Source organism: Macadamia integrifolia, chromosome 10, assembly GCF_013358625.1.
Source record: "Macadamia integrifolia cultivar HAES 741 chromosome 10, SCU_Mint_v3, whole genome shotgun sequence".
Lineage (NCBI taxonomy): Eukaryota > Viridiplantae > Streptophyta > Magnoliopsida > Proteales > Proteaceae > Macadamia > Macadamia integrifolia.
The window spans coordinates 30,761,602-30,779,358 of NC_056566.1; the positions used below are offsets into that span (position 1 = coordinate 30,761,602).

At 37.7% G+C, this 17,757-nt stretch overlaps 2 protein-coding genes and 2 pseudogenes across 6 annotated transcripts; 2 read left to right on the forward strand and 2 right to left on the reverse strand.

Moving 5' to 3' along the window:
* The first annotated feature begins 1,236 nt into the window (after positions 1 to 1,236).
* On the forward strand, positions 1,237 to 3,738 carry LOC122091656 (annotated as a pseudogene).
* Positions 3,739 to 6,884: 3,146 nt separating this feature from the next.
* LOC122091652 (probable aldo-keto reductase 2) lies at positions 6,885 to 8,851 on the forward strand. The gene is made up of 5 exons (XM_042661693.1): positions 6,885 to 7,163; positions 7,247 to 7,444; positions 7,763 to 7,935; positions 8,071 to 8,173; positions 8,319 to 8,851. The coding sequence occupies exons 1-5, from the start codon at positions 6,945 to 6,947 to the stop codon at positions 8,649 to 8,651; spliced, it is 1,026 nt and encodes a 341-aa protein (XP_042517627.1). The 5' UTR covers positions 6,885 to 6,944; the 3' UTR covers positions 8,652 to 8,851.
* LOC122092384 lies at positions 8,488 to 17,259 on the reverse strand (annotated as a pseudogene).
* Positions 11,436 to 13,992, reverse strand: LOC122091654. Of its 5 annotated transcripts, none has more exons than XM_042661696.1 (4): positions 13,888 to 13,942; positions 13,332 to 13,425; positions 12,299 to 12,633; positions 11,436 to 12,212 (listed from the first exon to the last, which is right to left on the reverse strand). In XM_042661696.1, exons 3-4 carry the CDS (start codon positions 12,626 to 12,628, stop codon positions 11,637 to 11,639), a joined length of 906 nt encoding a protein of 301 aa, XP_042517630.1. In that variant the 5' UTR covers positions 12,629 to 12,633; positions 13,332 to 13,425; positions 13,888 to 13,942; the 3' UTR covers positions 11,436 to 11,636. The 5 variants fall into 5 exon arrangements, with proteins under 5 accessions (XP_042517630.1, XP_042517632.1, XP_042517631.1 ...); XM_042661698.1 differs by having other exon boundaries at positions 12,299 to 12,630; positions 13,888 to 13,936; XM_042661697.1 differs by lacking the exon at positions 13,888 to 13,942 and adding an exon at positions 13,538 to 13,881 and having other exon boundaries at positions 12,299 to 12,630.
* Positions 17,260 to 17,757: the final 498 nt, after the last annotated feature.

A 17,757-nucleotide genomic window follows, 5' to 3' on the forward strand; every position in this document is an offset into this window, starting at 1 on the left:
AAAAAAAAAAAAAATACATGTCCAAATCAACTTCCCATGTGGGGAGAGGAGTTGCCCTCCCCACATGAGATCTCTTCACTTAAAGGGTATTTTCCATGTGTCAAAGCAATTAATGCACTATTGATTCTTCATAGTCTTTTCTTTTTGGTATAAAAATAAGGCTCTCGATGGGTTGGGTTGGCGGGTTTTTTAAGATCCCAACTCGATCCTAAGCCGGCCAACCCAATCCTAAGGTTTCTTAACTCAATCCAAGCTTAGCCTAACCCTAGATCGATCCAAGATATCTTAACTCAGGCCCAACTTTATCGAACTCAACTCAACTCTATCTGACCCTTTTTTTTGTCCCAGTAGGGCTCACGATAGGTTTGGGTAGGGGTGTCAATGTGCAAGGTTGGGCTGGGCTAAGGTCTCTTAACTCAACCCAAGCCCAGCCCAGCCCTAGGTCAGGCTAGGATATCTCAGCCCAGGCCCAACCCTATCGGGTTTAGCCCAACCCAACTTAGCCCTAATGAACCCTGATTGGGCTGGGTTTAACCCAATCCAGTCCAACCCAATACTATTGGTTATTTGGTTGTTTAATCTTGATGCATTGCAGAGGCCAAAGACCAAAGTTTTCGAATATGTGTAGATTGTGGAAAACGAAAGACCTTTTTCTATAAGTACCCAATAATAATTATTAACAAATTTATATGATTATATCCTTAATAAACATGGTTGGGTTGGATTGGGCTAGATTTCATCGGATTGGGTTGAGACTTCAACCCAGGCCCAACCCAATCCTGGCTTGGGCCTGAAAATCTCAACCCTAACCCACCCTATGGGCTGAAATCTCAGCCCAAGCCCTGTTCGGGCTCAAGGCAAGCTAGGGCTGGTTCGGGTTGACGGGGCTTTTTTGACACCCTTAGGTTTGGGTTGATTCGATTTTATTGACACCTGTATATGAAACCAACCACTGATTCGTGATACCTCATTAACGGTGAGATGTCATGTAAGAAAGTCAGAAGACTCACAACGTGATAACCATTACACCAATCTTGGATATTCTTAAGCCAAATGATGACGTCTGTGCTAGCGCGATCCCATGCTTTCCTCAGGCTTCACTCACGCATTAGGTCACAATAACTAGTGACAAGACCTAACTGTATTCTTCAGTTTCTTTATTTCTACAAATACCAGAGGCTAGAAGTGTTCGAAGAAAAGAAGAGTGTCTCTTTGATCTTCATTTTTTTTTTTTTTTCTTCTTTGGTGGTTCTTTGACTGTAAACGAAGATGGCAGCAAGTATAATAAGGAGGATAAAATTAGGGTCACAAGGCCTGGAAGTGTCAGCTCAGGGACTTGGTTGCATGGGCATGTCGGGCGCCTATGGCTCTCTAAAGCCTGAGGAGGAGATGATAGCTCTCATCCACCATTCCATTGACAGTGGTATCACCTTCCTTGACACCTCTGATTTTTATGGCCCCCACACCAATGAAATCCTCCTTGGAAAGTTACTTTGATTCTTCTGCCGGGTTTTTCAATTGTCTACTCTTTGTTCTGTGTTTTGTTTTCAGGTTTTTTGAGGTTGAGGCTATAATTCGATTCCAAGAAAAGAAAAAATAAACATAAACTAATCATTGTGTCATCAAAATTGTTGTCTTATTATGTTTATAATTTTATTTTCTTATCTTCACCTTCAATCCCATGATTAATTAGGCTCTCAAAGGAAGGAGAGAGAAGGTGGAATTGGCCTCCAAGTTTGGTAACATAATTTCAGACGGAAAGTGGGCAATCCGAGGAGATCCAGCATATGTGAGAGCAGCCTGTGAAGCAAGCTTGAAGAGACTTTAGGTTGATTGCATCGACCTCTATTATCAGCATCGGGTTGATATTCGAGTTCCCATTGAAGTCACGGTGGGTGTGTTTTTTGCCTTTTCTGTATAACTTTTGTATTGATAGTATTTTGGGGAGGAAGATCCCCATGACGCTTGAGAGTGATATGAGATCCACATATTCTTTTACATAATATTTTTTTTTTTCAATCAACAAGTGGGTCTATAATTAAACAAACTTTCTCTCCACCCCTCTCATTAATGCTATATTTTCAAACTTGTGTTGTGTGAAAATGAAAGTATCGATATTTATAATATTCTAGCTCATATAAGTGTCAACTACTAACTGGGTCAAGGCTAGCTATGATGTCCCTATTTACTCTTGAATTTCCATGTTAGATGGGTGAGCTCAAAAAACTAGTGGAAGAGGGAAAGATAAAGTACATTGGACTATCTGAGGCTTCTGCTTCCACAATTAGGAGAGCTCATGCTGTCCACCCTATAACAGCAGTGCAATTGGAGTGGTCCTTATGGTCAAGAGATGTAGAGGAAGAAATAATTCCTACTTGAAGGTAAGTTGTCCAATTTTATTTTCTAATTCTTACTAAGGCTCTTTTTGGTTTGATTTCTATTTGTATTTCTATGACTTATTACTATTTTTACAAGTGTTTGGTATAATTTATAGCACTTATTTCTATTTATAATAAATTAGAATAAATCACAAATCACAAATTACTCTCAAGCTATTTGTGATTTGTGGCAACAAATCCTTTATGTTCATTTTTAGGCTACCTCAAATGAGCACATGTGCTAAACTACTCAAAATCAAAGGTAAATAGGTAACTTCAATATTTTTTATATTTTTCAAATAAAAAACCCCAAATCCTATCATCTCTCTCACTCGAAGCTTAAAGCTGAAGGTGAAACCTGAAACCTATTTTCTCATTATATAATCTATTTTATAAATAGTAACCAAACGAATACTATTTGTGCTCTATAATTTATTGTCATGAATAATTTATAAAAAAATAGTTAATAAAGACAAATAGAAATCATACCAGAGAGAGCCTAAGATACTAATATTTGGAAGTGCTAATCTCAATTTCTTGAATGCTCAGGGAACTTGGAATCGGAATTGTGGCATATAGCCCTCTAGGAAGAGGCTTCCTCTCGTCTGGGCCCAAACTTCTAGAGAGTCTTCTTGTGAATGATAGACGAAAGGTTAGTATATCTTTATTGGAAAAGATATTGTTACACTGCTCTTTTGCAAATTCCTTTATATCTTTCTCACACAAAATATATAGTGGAGTTTACAATGACATTCTCTCTCATATTCTGACCATATAGGTCCCCTGTGGATCCCATATGGATGATATCATTTATTCATGCATCAAAATCTGAGTGAGAGTACTTTTTATTATTTTGTAGATTCATCCAAGGTTCCAACCTGAGAATGTTGAATATAACAAGCTTATATTTGAGCGAGTAAATGAAATTTCTACTACAAAGGGATGCACTCCTGCTCAGCTTGCATTGGCTTGGGTTCACCACCAAGGTAGCGATGTTTGTCCCATACTAGGCACCACCAAGATTGAAAACTTCAACCAAAACATCGGCGCTTTGTCCGTGAAATTAATGCCTGAAGAAATAGCTGAACTTGAATCCTTAGCTTTGGGTGTTAAAGGTGATAGATATCCATCCATGGAAAGCACCTGGAAGAACTCGGAAACACCTGATCCTTCAACTTGGAAAGGTCAATAAGTTTGCTATTCCATGTTGAACTCAAGAAAATTGTTCCCATGAAGCTCACAAAGTTCTTAAAATGTAATGTCACTATCTTTTTGCAAGTCTTGAGTTTCACTATGTAATGAAATAAGGTTGATGGCCTTTTCAGTTTTTGATAATTGATGTATCTCCTTTGATGTTTAAGATGCATATCAGATAAGGTGTCCACTATATTTTGAATGCTAGGAAATAAGTTAATTTTTTAATTTAACTTCTATTATTAAGGATAATGTTATAGCAAACACTAATAAATACGAAAATAAATAAATAAAGATCCATACGACACATAGATATTAATGAGGTTCACACATCGATGTGGTGTGCTACATCCTTAGGCACATAAGAAGATGTTTCACTATATAGAAGAGAAATTACACCTAAAAAGCGGCGGAAAAACTCGTTCTGAAACCCTAGCTCAAAAAATCCTCAAAATTACAACAACTTGTTCAACAAGACGATAATACATTATATACTCTTCCAAGTCGCGGGTCAATCCATCAGGTCACGGTCGATTTGGTCGAACAGTACAAGATCATTGTTGAGCTCCAGGCTTGGGCCTATCGGCCCAACTACTCTGCTTTTATCACAGATCTCAGAAAAAATCCTATTCGGTCACCATCAAAATATGTCAGAGTGGATCGTTCTTCAAAATAAGTCAAGAATTCGAGACAAACTTAACAAATAAAATTAAGCAGTTATACGTTCCTTTGCAAACATTATATTAGAATTATATGACCCTTTATGTAACGGGACTGTCTGAATGAAACCTCTATAGGTGAACCTAAGCTATTTTCTCACTTGCTTAAGTCGAGTTAGGCCGGTCAAGGCAAGACAAAGCATTAGTGTATGAAGTTTCTTTTTACTTGCCATTAGATAAGATTTTTCCGACATTAGTTATTATATATTAAACGTTAGCCAGAGGGTACTATAAGTTAATGATTATGTGCGCCATCTATAATGCATTTGACGCTGGCAACGGCTAGTTTTTTGTGTCTTCTCTCTTAGAGAGACACGTCTTTTGAGCCCTTTTGGAAGGGTGCTTCGAAGGGGTATTTCTCTTTTATAATTAGATAAAATTTGAGGACATTTTAGATGTATGATTCTAAGTGTTCTAAACTCTCTCCATTACCCACGTACTCTCTCTGGTTTTCCTCCAATTTTCACTGTTTTGAGAAGTTTTCCATAATCCTGTCCTTCGTTATTGAGCACAACCAGAGTGTGTCTACTAGTTTTCACTGTTTTAATTAGAAAACTATTTCAATAATCATGTCCTTCTTGATTGTGAACAACCTGAGTGTATCCTAACGTGCAGCCCGATAAATGAGTGCAACAACTACTAGAAGGGCTCATTGAAGCTATTTCAGCTTGGAGGCTGATTTGCATTACCTGAATCACTGCAAGAGGCATCTATAGTCTTATGACCAGTAACACAAATTAGGTTCACCGCTTTCTCCTAACATCTTCAAGTTTGATTGTGTAGTAGAAGAGTTCGTGACTATTTTTGAAGCACCACAACATTGCCATACATTTAATTGGTAGGCATTTGGTCAAAGATAAGCTTTTCTCTCATTAATACTACAATTCTTATGATTGTAGACTTAAAGAGCATAGATAAGTTGTTGATGATTGCTGAAAGTTCTTAATTACGCCCCTTCTTCCTGCAATAGAGAAGTTAAGAATCATTTTTGTTTCTGATAAGATAGAATTTTGTTCAATTGTTTCAACTATAAGAGATGGAAGCAAATGACCAATTTTAGCTTAGACCAACTTACTGCCACTTTTGCCTTGTCTAAGCAAAGCCCATTCCTATAAGAGCAATGGTCCCTCTCTTAATGCTAAGAGGAAAGAATGGATACTAGCAGACTCTTAGGACAAAAACAGGATTTTGAACTCATTATCCAATTACTTATAAAGTGTATATTCTCCCTATGAAAACACATTGGAGAACCAAGTATTCTTTAGAGGATGTTGGCAGTAAGAAATACATGTAGCTAACTTTCTTGACTTTGTGATGAAAAATGATAGAAAGATTTTTGTAAATTGAGAACAAGCAGTTTGCCTGCTATACAGATCATTGTACTGTCATTAGGTGGTGATTGGGACCACTTTTCTAGAAGGGATGGGGTGAGACTCAATTATTATCTATTATAATCAGATTTATTTTAATACAATTATTATTATTATTATTATTATTATTATTATTATTATTATTATTATTATTATTTTAATGAATCATGATGTGGCAAGAAGCAGGGGGATTGCTCCAAGGGATCCAGCATACGTTGGAAAAAGTAATCGTGTCAATAGTGTTTTTTCAAATCTCTCAAAATGGAATTTGTTTCAAACACATATGTCATGGTTCCTTACTTCAACAGGTCACAAATATCTAATTTCACCATTTTAGATATTTTTTTTGGATCTATTGTCGATACTGAGTAGTAGTCACAAATTTGTATTTATTTTTTATGATATTATGCATAGATTAGACATATCATAGCCAATTCCTCAAGAAAAATGGTATATTAATTCCACAATAGAATCTGATAAGTGAAATTTCGAGTAAAAATGTTTCTAGAATCTTCTTCTGTTTGAAGAAATGAATCATCGAAATAATGAGTCACCTTTTCTATTGATATGGACACATCTATTGCGCCATTCAAACAAACCAAATAGATAATGCTTCATGGCTCATGCCTCTCTCTCTCTCTCTCTCTCTCTCTCTCTCTCTCTCTCTCTCTCTCTCTCTCTCTCTCTCTCTCTCTCATGTAGGGAGGTCGTTGTACAATTTGGTGTATTCAAATGATAAATTGACTATCTCATAAAAAATAAAAAATAAAATAAAAAAATAAAAAAAGGTAAGCACACCACTAGCTATTGCCTATTGTAACGTTGTATCTCTTATCCCCTTCAAAATAACCCCATTTTCCTCCTATCTTGTACAATGTCCCATTTTACATCCCCATCCAGTATTGACTGGATCAAAATGGTATTGACTTTGATCAATCCCCAATCCTTGATCCTAACTTTTTCAATCCTCATCCCGTTCCACATGTATGGTATGGGGTTAAAATGATATGAATACTGAGTATCACTATACCAAAAAAAAAAATTGGAAATTAAATAACCATTATTCCCGGCAGATTACAGGAATTACACCAATCTTGGATATTTTGAGTTCGAGGATGACGTCAGTGCTGACGTCAAGTGACCAGTGAGTGGACCACCAAAATGTCCTCCTCTGTATCTTTATTTCTTATATAAATACCAGAGACAAGTGTTGCTCCAAGACAAACAGAGAGTGTCCAGTTTTGGGTTTTTCATTTTTATCTGTTCTTCAATTTTAAACGAAGATGGCAGGTAGTGTCATAAGGAGGATGAAATTGGGATCGCAAGGCCTGGAAGTGTCAGCCCAAGGACTTGGCTGCATGGGCATGTCGTCTGCCTATGGCTCTCCAAAGCCTGATGAGGAGATGATAGCTCTTATCCATCATTCCATTAACAGTGGTATCACCTTCCTTGACACCTCTGATGTTTATGGTCCTTACACCAATGAAATCCTCCTTGGAAAGGTAACCTTTTTTATTCTTCTTCTACTGGGTTTTTCCAATTTTTTTACCCTTCGTTTTGATGAAGTTTTCCCATGTTTAATTAGGCTGTGAAGGGAAAGAGAGAGAAGGTGGAATTGGCCTCTAAGTTTGGTAACATAATTTTGGATGGGAAGTGGGAAATCAGAGGAGATCCAGCATACGTGAAAGCAGCCTGTGAGGCAAGCTTGAAGAGACTTGAGGTTGATTGCATTGATCTCTATTATCAGCACCGGATTGATACCCAAGTTCCCATTGAAGTCACGGTAAGTGTAGTGAGAAGGAATCCATATATTCTCTCGCATAATCACTCAGGGATTCACACTATATACTTTCTCATCAATTAATATGTGGGTCTTTAATTAAAAGAATTTCTCTCTCCACACTTTTATTGATGCGGTTTTTTCACTCCAGCATCGTGTGAAACCTCTGAGTTTTTATGTGATGAAAATATTGACATTGATAGTATTATAGCTCTTATAGATGGACCCCACATAAGAGATGCATCTTTCAGAAGGTACTCAACTACTAGCTTTTTCAAGGCTACCTATGATGACCTAATTACTATTGAATTTCCATGTTAGATGGCTGAGCTCAAAAAACTAGTGGAAGAAGGAAAGATTAAGTACATTGGACTATCTGAAGCTTCTGCTTCCACAATTAGGAGAGCTCATGCTGTCCACCCTATAACAGCAGTGCAATTGGAGTGGTCCTTATGGTCAAGAGATGCAGAGGAAGATGTAATTCCTACCTGTAGGTAAGATTTCCAATAATATTCCACTACTTTATTTTCTTATTCTTGTAAGAAACTAAGAATTGCAATTTCTATCTCAAATTTTTTTTTTATTATTATTTTTGTTTTTTATGAGATCAATTTTCTTTGATTAACTAGGGAACTTGGAATAGGTATTGTGGCATATAGCCCCCTCGGAAGAGGCTTCCTCTCTTCTGGTCCCAAACTTCTAGAAACTCTACTTGAGGACGATAGACGAAAGGTTGGTATATCTTTATTGAAAAAGAAATTGCTATGCTGCCCTTTTACAGATTCTTTTATACCCTTTTCAGAAGTAATCGATTCGATTCCTGACTCTATTTTTTCGGAACATTGATAACAAGAGAGTGTTTTTTATTATATTGTAGATTCATCCAAGGTTCCAACCTGAGAATGTTGAACATAACAAACTTATATTCAAACGAATAAATGAAATTTCTACAAGGAAGGGATGCACTCCTGCTCAGCTTGCATTGGCATGGGTTCACCACCAAGGAAGCGATGTCTGTCCCATACCGGGCACCACCAAGATTGAAAACTTCAACCAGAACATCGGCGCTTTGTCCGTGAAATTAATGCCTGAAGAAATGGCTGAACTTGAATCCTTGGCTTCGGGTGTTAAAGGTGAAAGACATCCATCTGCAGCAAGAACTTGGAAGAACTCGGACACCCCTGATCCATCGACTTGGAATGGTCAATAATTTTGCTATGCTATGATGAACTCACTTAAGCTTTTCTTCTGATTTCAGAAGAAAATTGTTCCCATGAAGCTCACAAAGCTCTTAAAATGTAATGTCACCTTTTTGAAGTCTTGAGTTTCAGTGTGTAATGAAATAAGGTTGATGGCTTTTTCAGTTATATGATAATTAAAGCATCTCCATGGTCTCGAGTTAGTCCTTAACTTACAGCATATTTTTGCACTAAATGGTCATTCTCAGATTTCAATCCGAACCTTAACACTGGCAGCCCAAGCTTTTACCATTGCAAGAAGCAATACCCCCTTATGTTTCACTTTTTAGTAGTAACAGAGATATCTTTGACCACCCCATGCCCCCAACATTTAAAAAAAAAAAAAGAACTTGTTACTGCAACAAAGATCCTAGGGGGTTATAATGAAACCTTTTGCACTTTTCTTCCTAATGATGCCTAAAATGAAATAAACAAGAAAGAATAAGAGAAAAACAATCCATGGAAGAAAAAAATTTGTTAGAAGCACAAACCTGGTACTTCTCAATAGATGGCCGATCCTCTTCAATCAGCTTCGATTCTCGTTCAAGCCAATATAATCCTGAACAACTGAGAGACCGAAAATTCTGAGAAAGAGTCGCATAAGTGGTAAAATGTCATCCCCTTCAATAGAAGGTGATACTTCATTTACTTCTTTAGAGCAATCTTACCCAAGCTCTCTAATCAGCAAATCCCCCCTAAAGTGATGGTTCTCCTCCCTTATTTGAACCTCCCAGCTTCTTGCAGCATGCGATCAACCCTTCATGGTCATGGACCTACATGTAGCAAGGCAATCAGTTATTTATAAAACTTCATCTTCTCATAAAGAAATAAGAGCCCCTCTTTGAAAGCATTCATCTCACAAAGAATTATAGCAAGATCAACATCATAAAGTGGATATTCCAGGTTGGGTGGCCATACCCTCTTAAGCAAGTTCAGTCCCTTCTCAAGTCTTTCAATATGATCCTTTTCCTTATCTACATCTTTGTTTTCAGCTATTAATCTTTCCCTTGGCTTTGCTTAAGAGATACTAAGTACTTCTTTCGCGCTTCTAGCTCTGAGATTAAGATCTCTAGCGGTGTCTTCTCATGAGATTGATGGGAAGATCAAATCATAGGAAAGGAACAACTCCAACAGTGTGCTGTGTATTTCTACCTGAGATGGTGAATCCTTCACCTTGCCAATGTACTTCTCAGAAAAATCCAACAGGGTGATGAATGAAAGGTAACATGGATACCAATCTGCCTTTTGAAGTTCCTTGTTTAGCTGATTCTTCTTCCTCAGTAAAATGCCTTGTCAGTATTTCAATCATCTCCATTGGTCTCTGCTCAACAAGAATCTTACCATACTCCTTAACCGTGGCCAGCTTGACTGGGTTCAAGGCTAGAAAAATATTGCAATGCTTCTTGAAAACTACCAAGATCTTCAAGCAAGATCTTTGAGTACCACTCATGTTTACCACCCTTCTTTGTAACATAATTCACATTCTCAAGATAGCCTGCAGCAGGACACACTCTAATTGCAGTCTCCATATCAAACTTATGTTTCCCAATTCCTCCTCACTTTTGATGAACATAGAACTCTTCAACATCCTTCAGTTTGGTGTAGCAGTTCAGAAGAATAGTAGTATGATCTTCAGGCTCCGTTTGGTAACAATTCTGCTCTCCAAAAGTGATTCTGATGTGAAGTGATTTTTCCTGATCCCACTCCACAAGAGTGATCTATGGGAGTAGTCAGTAGAGTAACATTTGGTAACAGGCCGTAAAAAGTGATTCTGGAATAGAAAAAGAACAAAAGAACATTTGAAAGGCACTTTTACACTCAATAGTTATGAATATGCCATTATCATTTCTGGCTTGCATTGCATCATAAAAGAACTACTGCACCAACAATGCTAATGCTACACACATCACATTCTGGTTTGTTACTCCCATCCATCCTCTATAAGGGCTTTGCTTTCACATAGGTATTCGAGAGTAATATTGTCCCATCAATGTCATCAATACAATCCTAATATGTACAAATTTCAAATTTTAGTTGCACTGTGCCGCACAAAATTGTTCTTAAAAAAATAAAAAAAAAATAAAAAAAAAAGCCATTCACAGTAAAAGATACCAAGAATTTTTTGAATTATAAAGAGTACTTGGGGTTTGTAGCAATCTCGGTCAGGATTCTATTGAAAGATGGTGGTTTGGAATTTTCCTTTGCAGGTTTATGAATGCCTTCAATACCATTCCGAAGTAACGACCAACAGTTTCTCCCGAGTGCTGTAATCTTTCTGCAGTTTCTCTATGTCCACTCTTCCCTCAAATTGTAAGCATGGACATTCCTATTTGTTCACCTACTCTAATAGAACGACTATTTTATAACCAACCACGATGTTTCATTAGATTGCATAAGTCTAAAAACACATGTCGTATGCACCATTTGCCTAGACAAAACCTCATTCACACATTCTACCCTAGTCAAACTCCCATCCCTACTTGACTCTCTAATGTGGATGGCTACAGAAGAAAAAAAAAATTAGCAATGAAAATGTAGTACATACCAATGCTCTTCTTCCTCCTCACTAGATGAGTTAAAAACATCCTGATTCAGCTATTCATATGGGATACTATAATCACTCCCATCCATTACTGCTGCAAATCCAAAACCTAACATTATTAGGATTGAAATTTATTGTAATATTATTAAATATGTATACAATGACGCATTGTAGTTACTCAAATTTACATAATCTCTCTAGCAGCCAGCCATCATGAAACACTTAAAATAAGATAAATATCCACGGGTGTTAGAAAAATCCAACAAGTAAAGTCATCCATCAAAAATTTTAAAACATAAGTGAAACATCCAAGGTGTTTAAAGACAAATACAACTACAGTCACCCATACTAGAATATAAAAATCCACATTAGCTCACAATCATCTAAAATATGAAAGAAGGAGCAACCCCATTCATCACTCTAGCATCTCTATAAGCCACATTTTCTTGTCAAGGGGGCAAGCAATGAACGCCTCTCTCCAATGTGGGTCATCCATCATTCGCTTGACTGCCTTCATATACAAATCCTTCCCGACCTTAGGCATGTTGCTCAGCACTGTCATGCACTGAGTAATGCTGTAATCTGTACTCACAGGTCGAGGAGATGGAGATGGAGATGGAGATGTAGAAGAGGTACTATTGTGCCTCTCCGTCTTGGCTCGAGACGTATCGGCCATGGTCTTGCAGGCCATTTCAAAATCTGAGGTCATGTTCCTCTTCTTAATGGTACTTGGCATTTTGTCAAGCCTTCGGTTAACAAATGGGGGATTGTCTTCTGCCTCCCCACCATCATAATCACCCAAACCTCCATCAAAAGGAGTATTTGGAAGAGATTGATCAACATCTTGATCAATCTCTTCAGCAGTGTTGGGAGCATCCTCAGCATTTCCAATTACAATATCTCCATGCGTAGACGAATCACCAAATATCATGAGTAGTTCTGGCCACTGGGGCAATCCATTTCTTCTAAATTTTGACCAGCTTGGGTTTGCCTGAAAACTTATAAAAGCTTACTATCAAAAAAGTAAATATATTTCATAATTACAACATCAAAAAATAAGATTCAACACTCCGTTACCTTAATGTGCCTATCCCAAACACCATCATTTTCAACAGTGCACATCCTAGTTGCAACATTCCAACCAAAGCCCGATGTCTCCAACAGTTTTTTGAAACTGAGATAATCAGCCCTCAGTTTGTTCATTTTGTTACGAAGCTGTAACATTGTAAAACTGCGACCAATTTTGGCCTCCAACTGGTTTTTAATTCGGTTCCATCCTGCCTTATTGAAGGTAGTGGTTGTCTTGTTGCCTTTCTTGACCTCATCCAGCATCAACATTACAAAAGTGTCTACTTCATTCTTTGCCCATTTTGCAGACTCGTGATAGGGGTTTGAACAGCTAGCCATGTCTTCTAATACTCAACAAAACCAGAAAATACAGGAGTCAGTAGGTTTTAATACCAAACTGATGCAGAGGCTCAATATGATTATATCCCTATCCTTTTACCATATTACAAGTGCTAGGAAGTGAACTAACATAAACATGATTATATGACTAGTTGTGAACAAGCATCTAAGAAAATATTCATTTAAGACTCAACGTTAATAGAAAATACATACACAAATATATAACCAAGTACAATCAAGGGTACTTCAGAGTCTACACCCATTTACCACTCAACAGCATCATACAATCAAGGGTACTTCAGAATCGAAACCAAGTATTTAGGTTCATCATCTAATGTACTAAGCAGAACCACATCAAAGACAGTTCTCAACTAACACTACTCATGCCTGTACATGAAGCTCAACTAGCTGCAGTACTTTTATCAATCAAAAAGAAATACTTGCTGCAGCACTCTACTTTTCCAAACCATTGTTTTTGGCAGAACATATAGCAATAGTGTGATAACATTTTAGAGAAAAGCTTGGATGAAGCATGATCTTAACAAAGATTAGAAACACAGAAGTCATTGGGAAAAATAATATCACATTTCAGTTTTTTCAGTATATGATTTGGTTGACATTTTATATTATCATCAATGGTAAACAATCCATGCTAAGCATATGAATTCTTTAATTCGTATCATAAATTAGCTTCAGAACTCACCTCTACTGAACAGAAATTAGATTGCTACCTCTACAGGCTACGCTGATTCTGGATTCAAGAAGAAGAAAGACAGGAGTTGAAAGTTCTCTGAGGTCTGAAATATCCGCGAGAGACAGATTGAGAACCAAACAACTAATACTCAAGCATAATTTCATCAAAACACACACGCACATAAATTGAAACTCAGAGGGAGAAGAAATTAAAACCTAACAATTTTATTAATCGCCAAGCAATCGATTAACAGAGCAAATCGGTTAGAATGGAAATCGATCAGCGATTGATTAAGGAGAGGGTGAGACAGATTACAGATAGAGGAGAAACAGAAGCCAATTGCAATATCTGGGTCGCTCAGGTTCACGACGGTTCTGAGAATGGTGTTACAGATGAAGGCATCGAGTTCGTCAAGGTGAGAGAAGACAGAGGCGGCATTAGGGACTGGGAGAGATATGTTACAGACTCTACAGTGAAACGGAAAGGGAGAAAGAAAGAGAGAGGGACGCGACGCCGGAACCGGCGAATGTGACGAAGAAGATGCAGAGTCGTGGGAGAGGGATACCTGTGTTTCACCGTCGCATGTGTTCCGGTCCTTCCAGAGAATGGGAGACAAGAATTGGGCCCCAGCGATGGTAGGTCCGACCTAAACCGACTGGTTGAAGCCCGAGAGTGATCCGATCGATTACCAAACGTGTTAGGCCTAACCGTCTATCGATTAATAATCGAACCGTGTCAATCGGTCGGGCTGGTCCAGTCTCAATCGGGCCTGACAGGTCTATATCTGGGATCGTGATCTATCTATTTAAGGAATGAATCGGTCTCGTATCAGGCTTGGTTTGGTTCAATTTTGGGTTTTAACAATCTTCTCCTAATCGGGTTATAATTGGGCCTTAAATAGAGTATTGTATCAATAAACCTTTAAAAATGTCTTAAACGGTCTTTAATTGCCCTAGATTTAAGATACGTTACTATATTTGATCAAATCATCAACAATTTAGAAAAGATATTACATTTAAGTACACTCAATAATTGATAAAAATATCAATATATATTCTATTCTATCAAAACATACATATAAATAGATGGGCTAAACATGTGGGGTCGAGTCGAGCTTGTGAACAGGCCAGACCAGACCAATCGGGCTTACCCCTTGTACCGTGTACTAGGGGTGTCAATTTCAGGCTTATACCGATAGGCCCGACCGAGCCCAACACGTTTATGGCCCGACCTAGACCGACCCTCTTAATAAACATGTCAACCTAGCCTGACACGTTTATAAAGAGGTAGTACACGATGCAACCAACTAGCCCAACAAACGGTCGATCGGCTTGATACATTTACAAGCCCGATTTGAACCAACTCCTTTAAGCCCGACCTAGCCTGACCCCTTTAATACTAATTGTATTTTTCTAATTCTTTTTAATATTTTTTGTATTTAATGTTAAGGTTATGTGATATGTTCAGTTGAGATGGTGATGATTGTTATCTGAACATTCATCTTTTTTAGGTATTTTTAATTAATTTAAACTTGCTAAACTTGGGTTGTATAGGCATAGTTTAATTGATTTGAGTTTCGTGGATTAAAGACCGAATACCGTAGTAACTTAGCTGATTTGTCGATCTTTGGCTTAATCCGTTTTAACTATGTGATCTTTCTTTACTATGTCCATCTTTGCCTCATTATATTGGTATTTCTTTTCAAGCACATTTAAGATATCAATTTTAAAAATGACTCGATTAAAGCCCGTTTAAAGTTAAATAGGTCTATAGCCCGGTAAAGGACCGATTTAGGCTCATTTATGGTATCTTGATTAAAGTCCGAGACCGACCAACTCGATAAGCAACTGTATCATGGTCATGCTAGCTAAGCTCGTTTAGCTAAACGGGCATTCACGGTGCAACTTTAAAAATTGACGGTGCTCGACTAGGCCCGATCGAGACAGGCCTGGCCCGACCGCTTGACACACGGCGAGTACTATTTGTTTATAAACGAGCCGTGCTTGAGCCCGACATGTAATAATCGGTGCAGGTCGAGCTCAATCAATCTAATCGGTGCAGGCTTGGGATTGACACCCCTAAATTCAAACGTTCCGGTGCAAGGTAGTTGTCGACGGTCTTCTGATTGAGATTGACCGAATACTATGACCAGTCGATAACCAACTATTTACAGCCCAATTAGTGAATTAATCCATTTTGGTGATTAATTTACCAAACGTTATTCCAGTTCCAAACTCCTCCCAATGAACACAAGATCAGTAGAATCACTACCATGACGTGCAACCAAATGAAGCCTTAGAAGCCAACCACCCCTTATATAATTTCTCCAGATAATTATTGGGAAGGTTATATATTGGTTATGCATCTAGAAACCTTAGTATAACATATAAAGGTTCAAGGTGGTCAATTGTGTGATAGTATATTGAGTCATAATAACCTCATTATAGTCTTGTTTCTCTTATAGAGATGAACCCCACATTTCCTTAAAACTTCAGCAGTTGCAGCTGCACCTGGATCAGATTGTTGACTTTGAACAAGATTGATGGCAACAATAAACATATTCTTCTTGAAAAATCATATCTAACTAGCTTTCCATGTCCATTCTATGCATAGAACTGTTTTATCACTCATTATAAGAACTATACTACCCTATTCACAAAGCAAGTGAGTAACTTCTCTAACCAACAAGGGTTTTAAAAACCTAGAATTGGGATTTGAATAGGTATATTCCAAGCATCTTGTCGTTTTGTTGTGATCGAAAATTTACCATCGGCTCCAGACCTAAAAAAGAAGGGTTGGAGGGGTGTTTTGGTAGGAACTCTCCGATGTCAAAGTTAGTTTTTAGACATGATGGGGAATAATGGAGAGAGAGGATGAGAGATTGACATATTTTCTCTAGTCATTTCCTCTTTTATAAGATAGGTGTAATGAAACTCTAATCTCAATTAGGGGTGAAGTTCTTTATTTACCCTTGTAGATAAGGGCCTTGAGTCGATAGAGAGTCTCTTGCTTTTATGTTTGACTCTTTTGAATACCAAATGTTCTAAGCCAATTGATAAATGATAAGGTGATTTTAGGTATATCACATTTCATTCCCATAAATTTAAGTGAAGAGAACAAACTTGCAAATTTATAGGATGGATTCTCTTCGAATTGAGAATTCAATTTCTCCATTGATCCATCTCTCCAGCACCAAATTAGAGGCATGAATGCACCCCAAAAGTATTAGGGGTTCTCTTCCCTCACTTTAAGCTGAAGAGTGAAGACCCTTCTCTCAACGCTGGCCAATGTGGGATTTGGGGGAGGAGGAAGTATGTGAGGCAGTAATAGTTTCCTGTCCAATCCCTGGATCCACATCTCTACGCAGTACCCACACTAATGGTACTCTTATCAATTCTAACATCCTTACCAATGGGACCCACTGTAGTGCCCCTGAACCCATTTACCCACATCTCAAGTGTCCTTGCATTGGCTCTAATACTAAAAGGTCACAGGTTTGATATGAACACCAAAGGATGCCCTCACAGGGAGATTCCCTTCCCCCACTTATGAGCCCACCCACGGCTGGCCGGTGTGGGCTTGAGGTGGGTGGAGTCTGTGAGGTCATGAATTGCTTGTGAAAGGTCTTACCTTGTTGATTAAATATGGCAATAAGATGTGCATTTGGGTAGAGTCATCGTTGTCTCTCTTTTATGGATATATCTATTACTCCTAGGGCTCTATTTGTTTAATTGGAAGAGAAATAAAGGGAAAGTGATATTGAATCAGACCTAGAATGCTCAGAAAATGAGACCATTACATATCCATTATTCCTAAGACTCTGTTTGAGTGAATTTTCTGCCTCACTTCCTGTGAAATTAACAATCTCATTCATGTTGATGTTCGCAGGCACATTCTCATTGGCCTTATGCAATTGCATGGGCCACACGACCGCCATTGATCTCTTACTTTAAAATTTATGTCTAAATACATTATTACTAAATATGATAAGAAATTTAAGTGGTTTATACTTTATACAATCATGTTAGAACATAATTACCAAAATTTTGTTTTTAGGTTTAATATTTGTTACTTTCCTTGCCTTTTATTTAAGGAGAAAATTTTTGTGCACCATGGTTGGAGGAAAAATACAACTATTAATGGCCATAAATGTATACCTCTTTTTACAAACGATCACCCCTCATTACTGTGCAATATCTTTTCAACACCATCCGAATCACTCGATTAAGTGATTCTCCCTTGACCATGTGTGTGGAAAACACAATTCATCCTTTAATATGCATATAATAGCACATTGTGAATTAGGTAAATAATTTATAAACTAATTTCCTTGCCATCACCTTCACTCTCCAACAAATCATCTAAATAAACTAACGTACTTGGCACCCCATCCAATCCCCCACCCCACCTTCAAAAAAAAAAGAAAAAAAAAAAA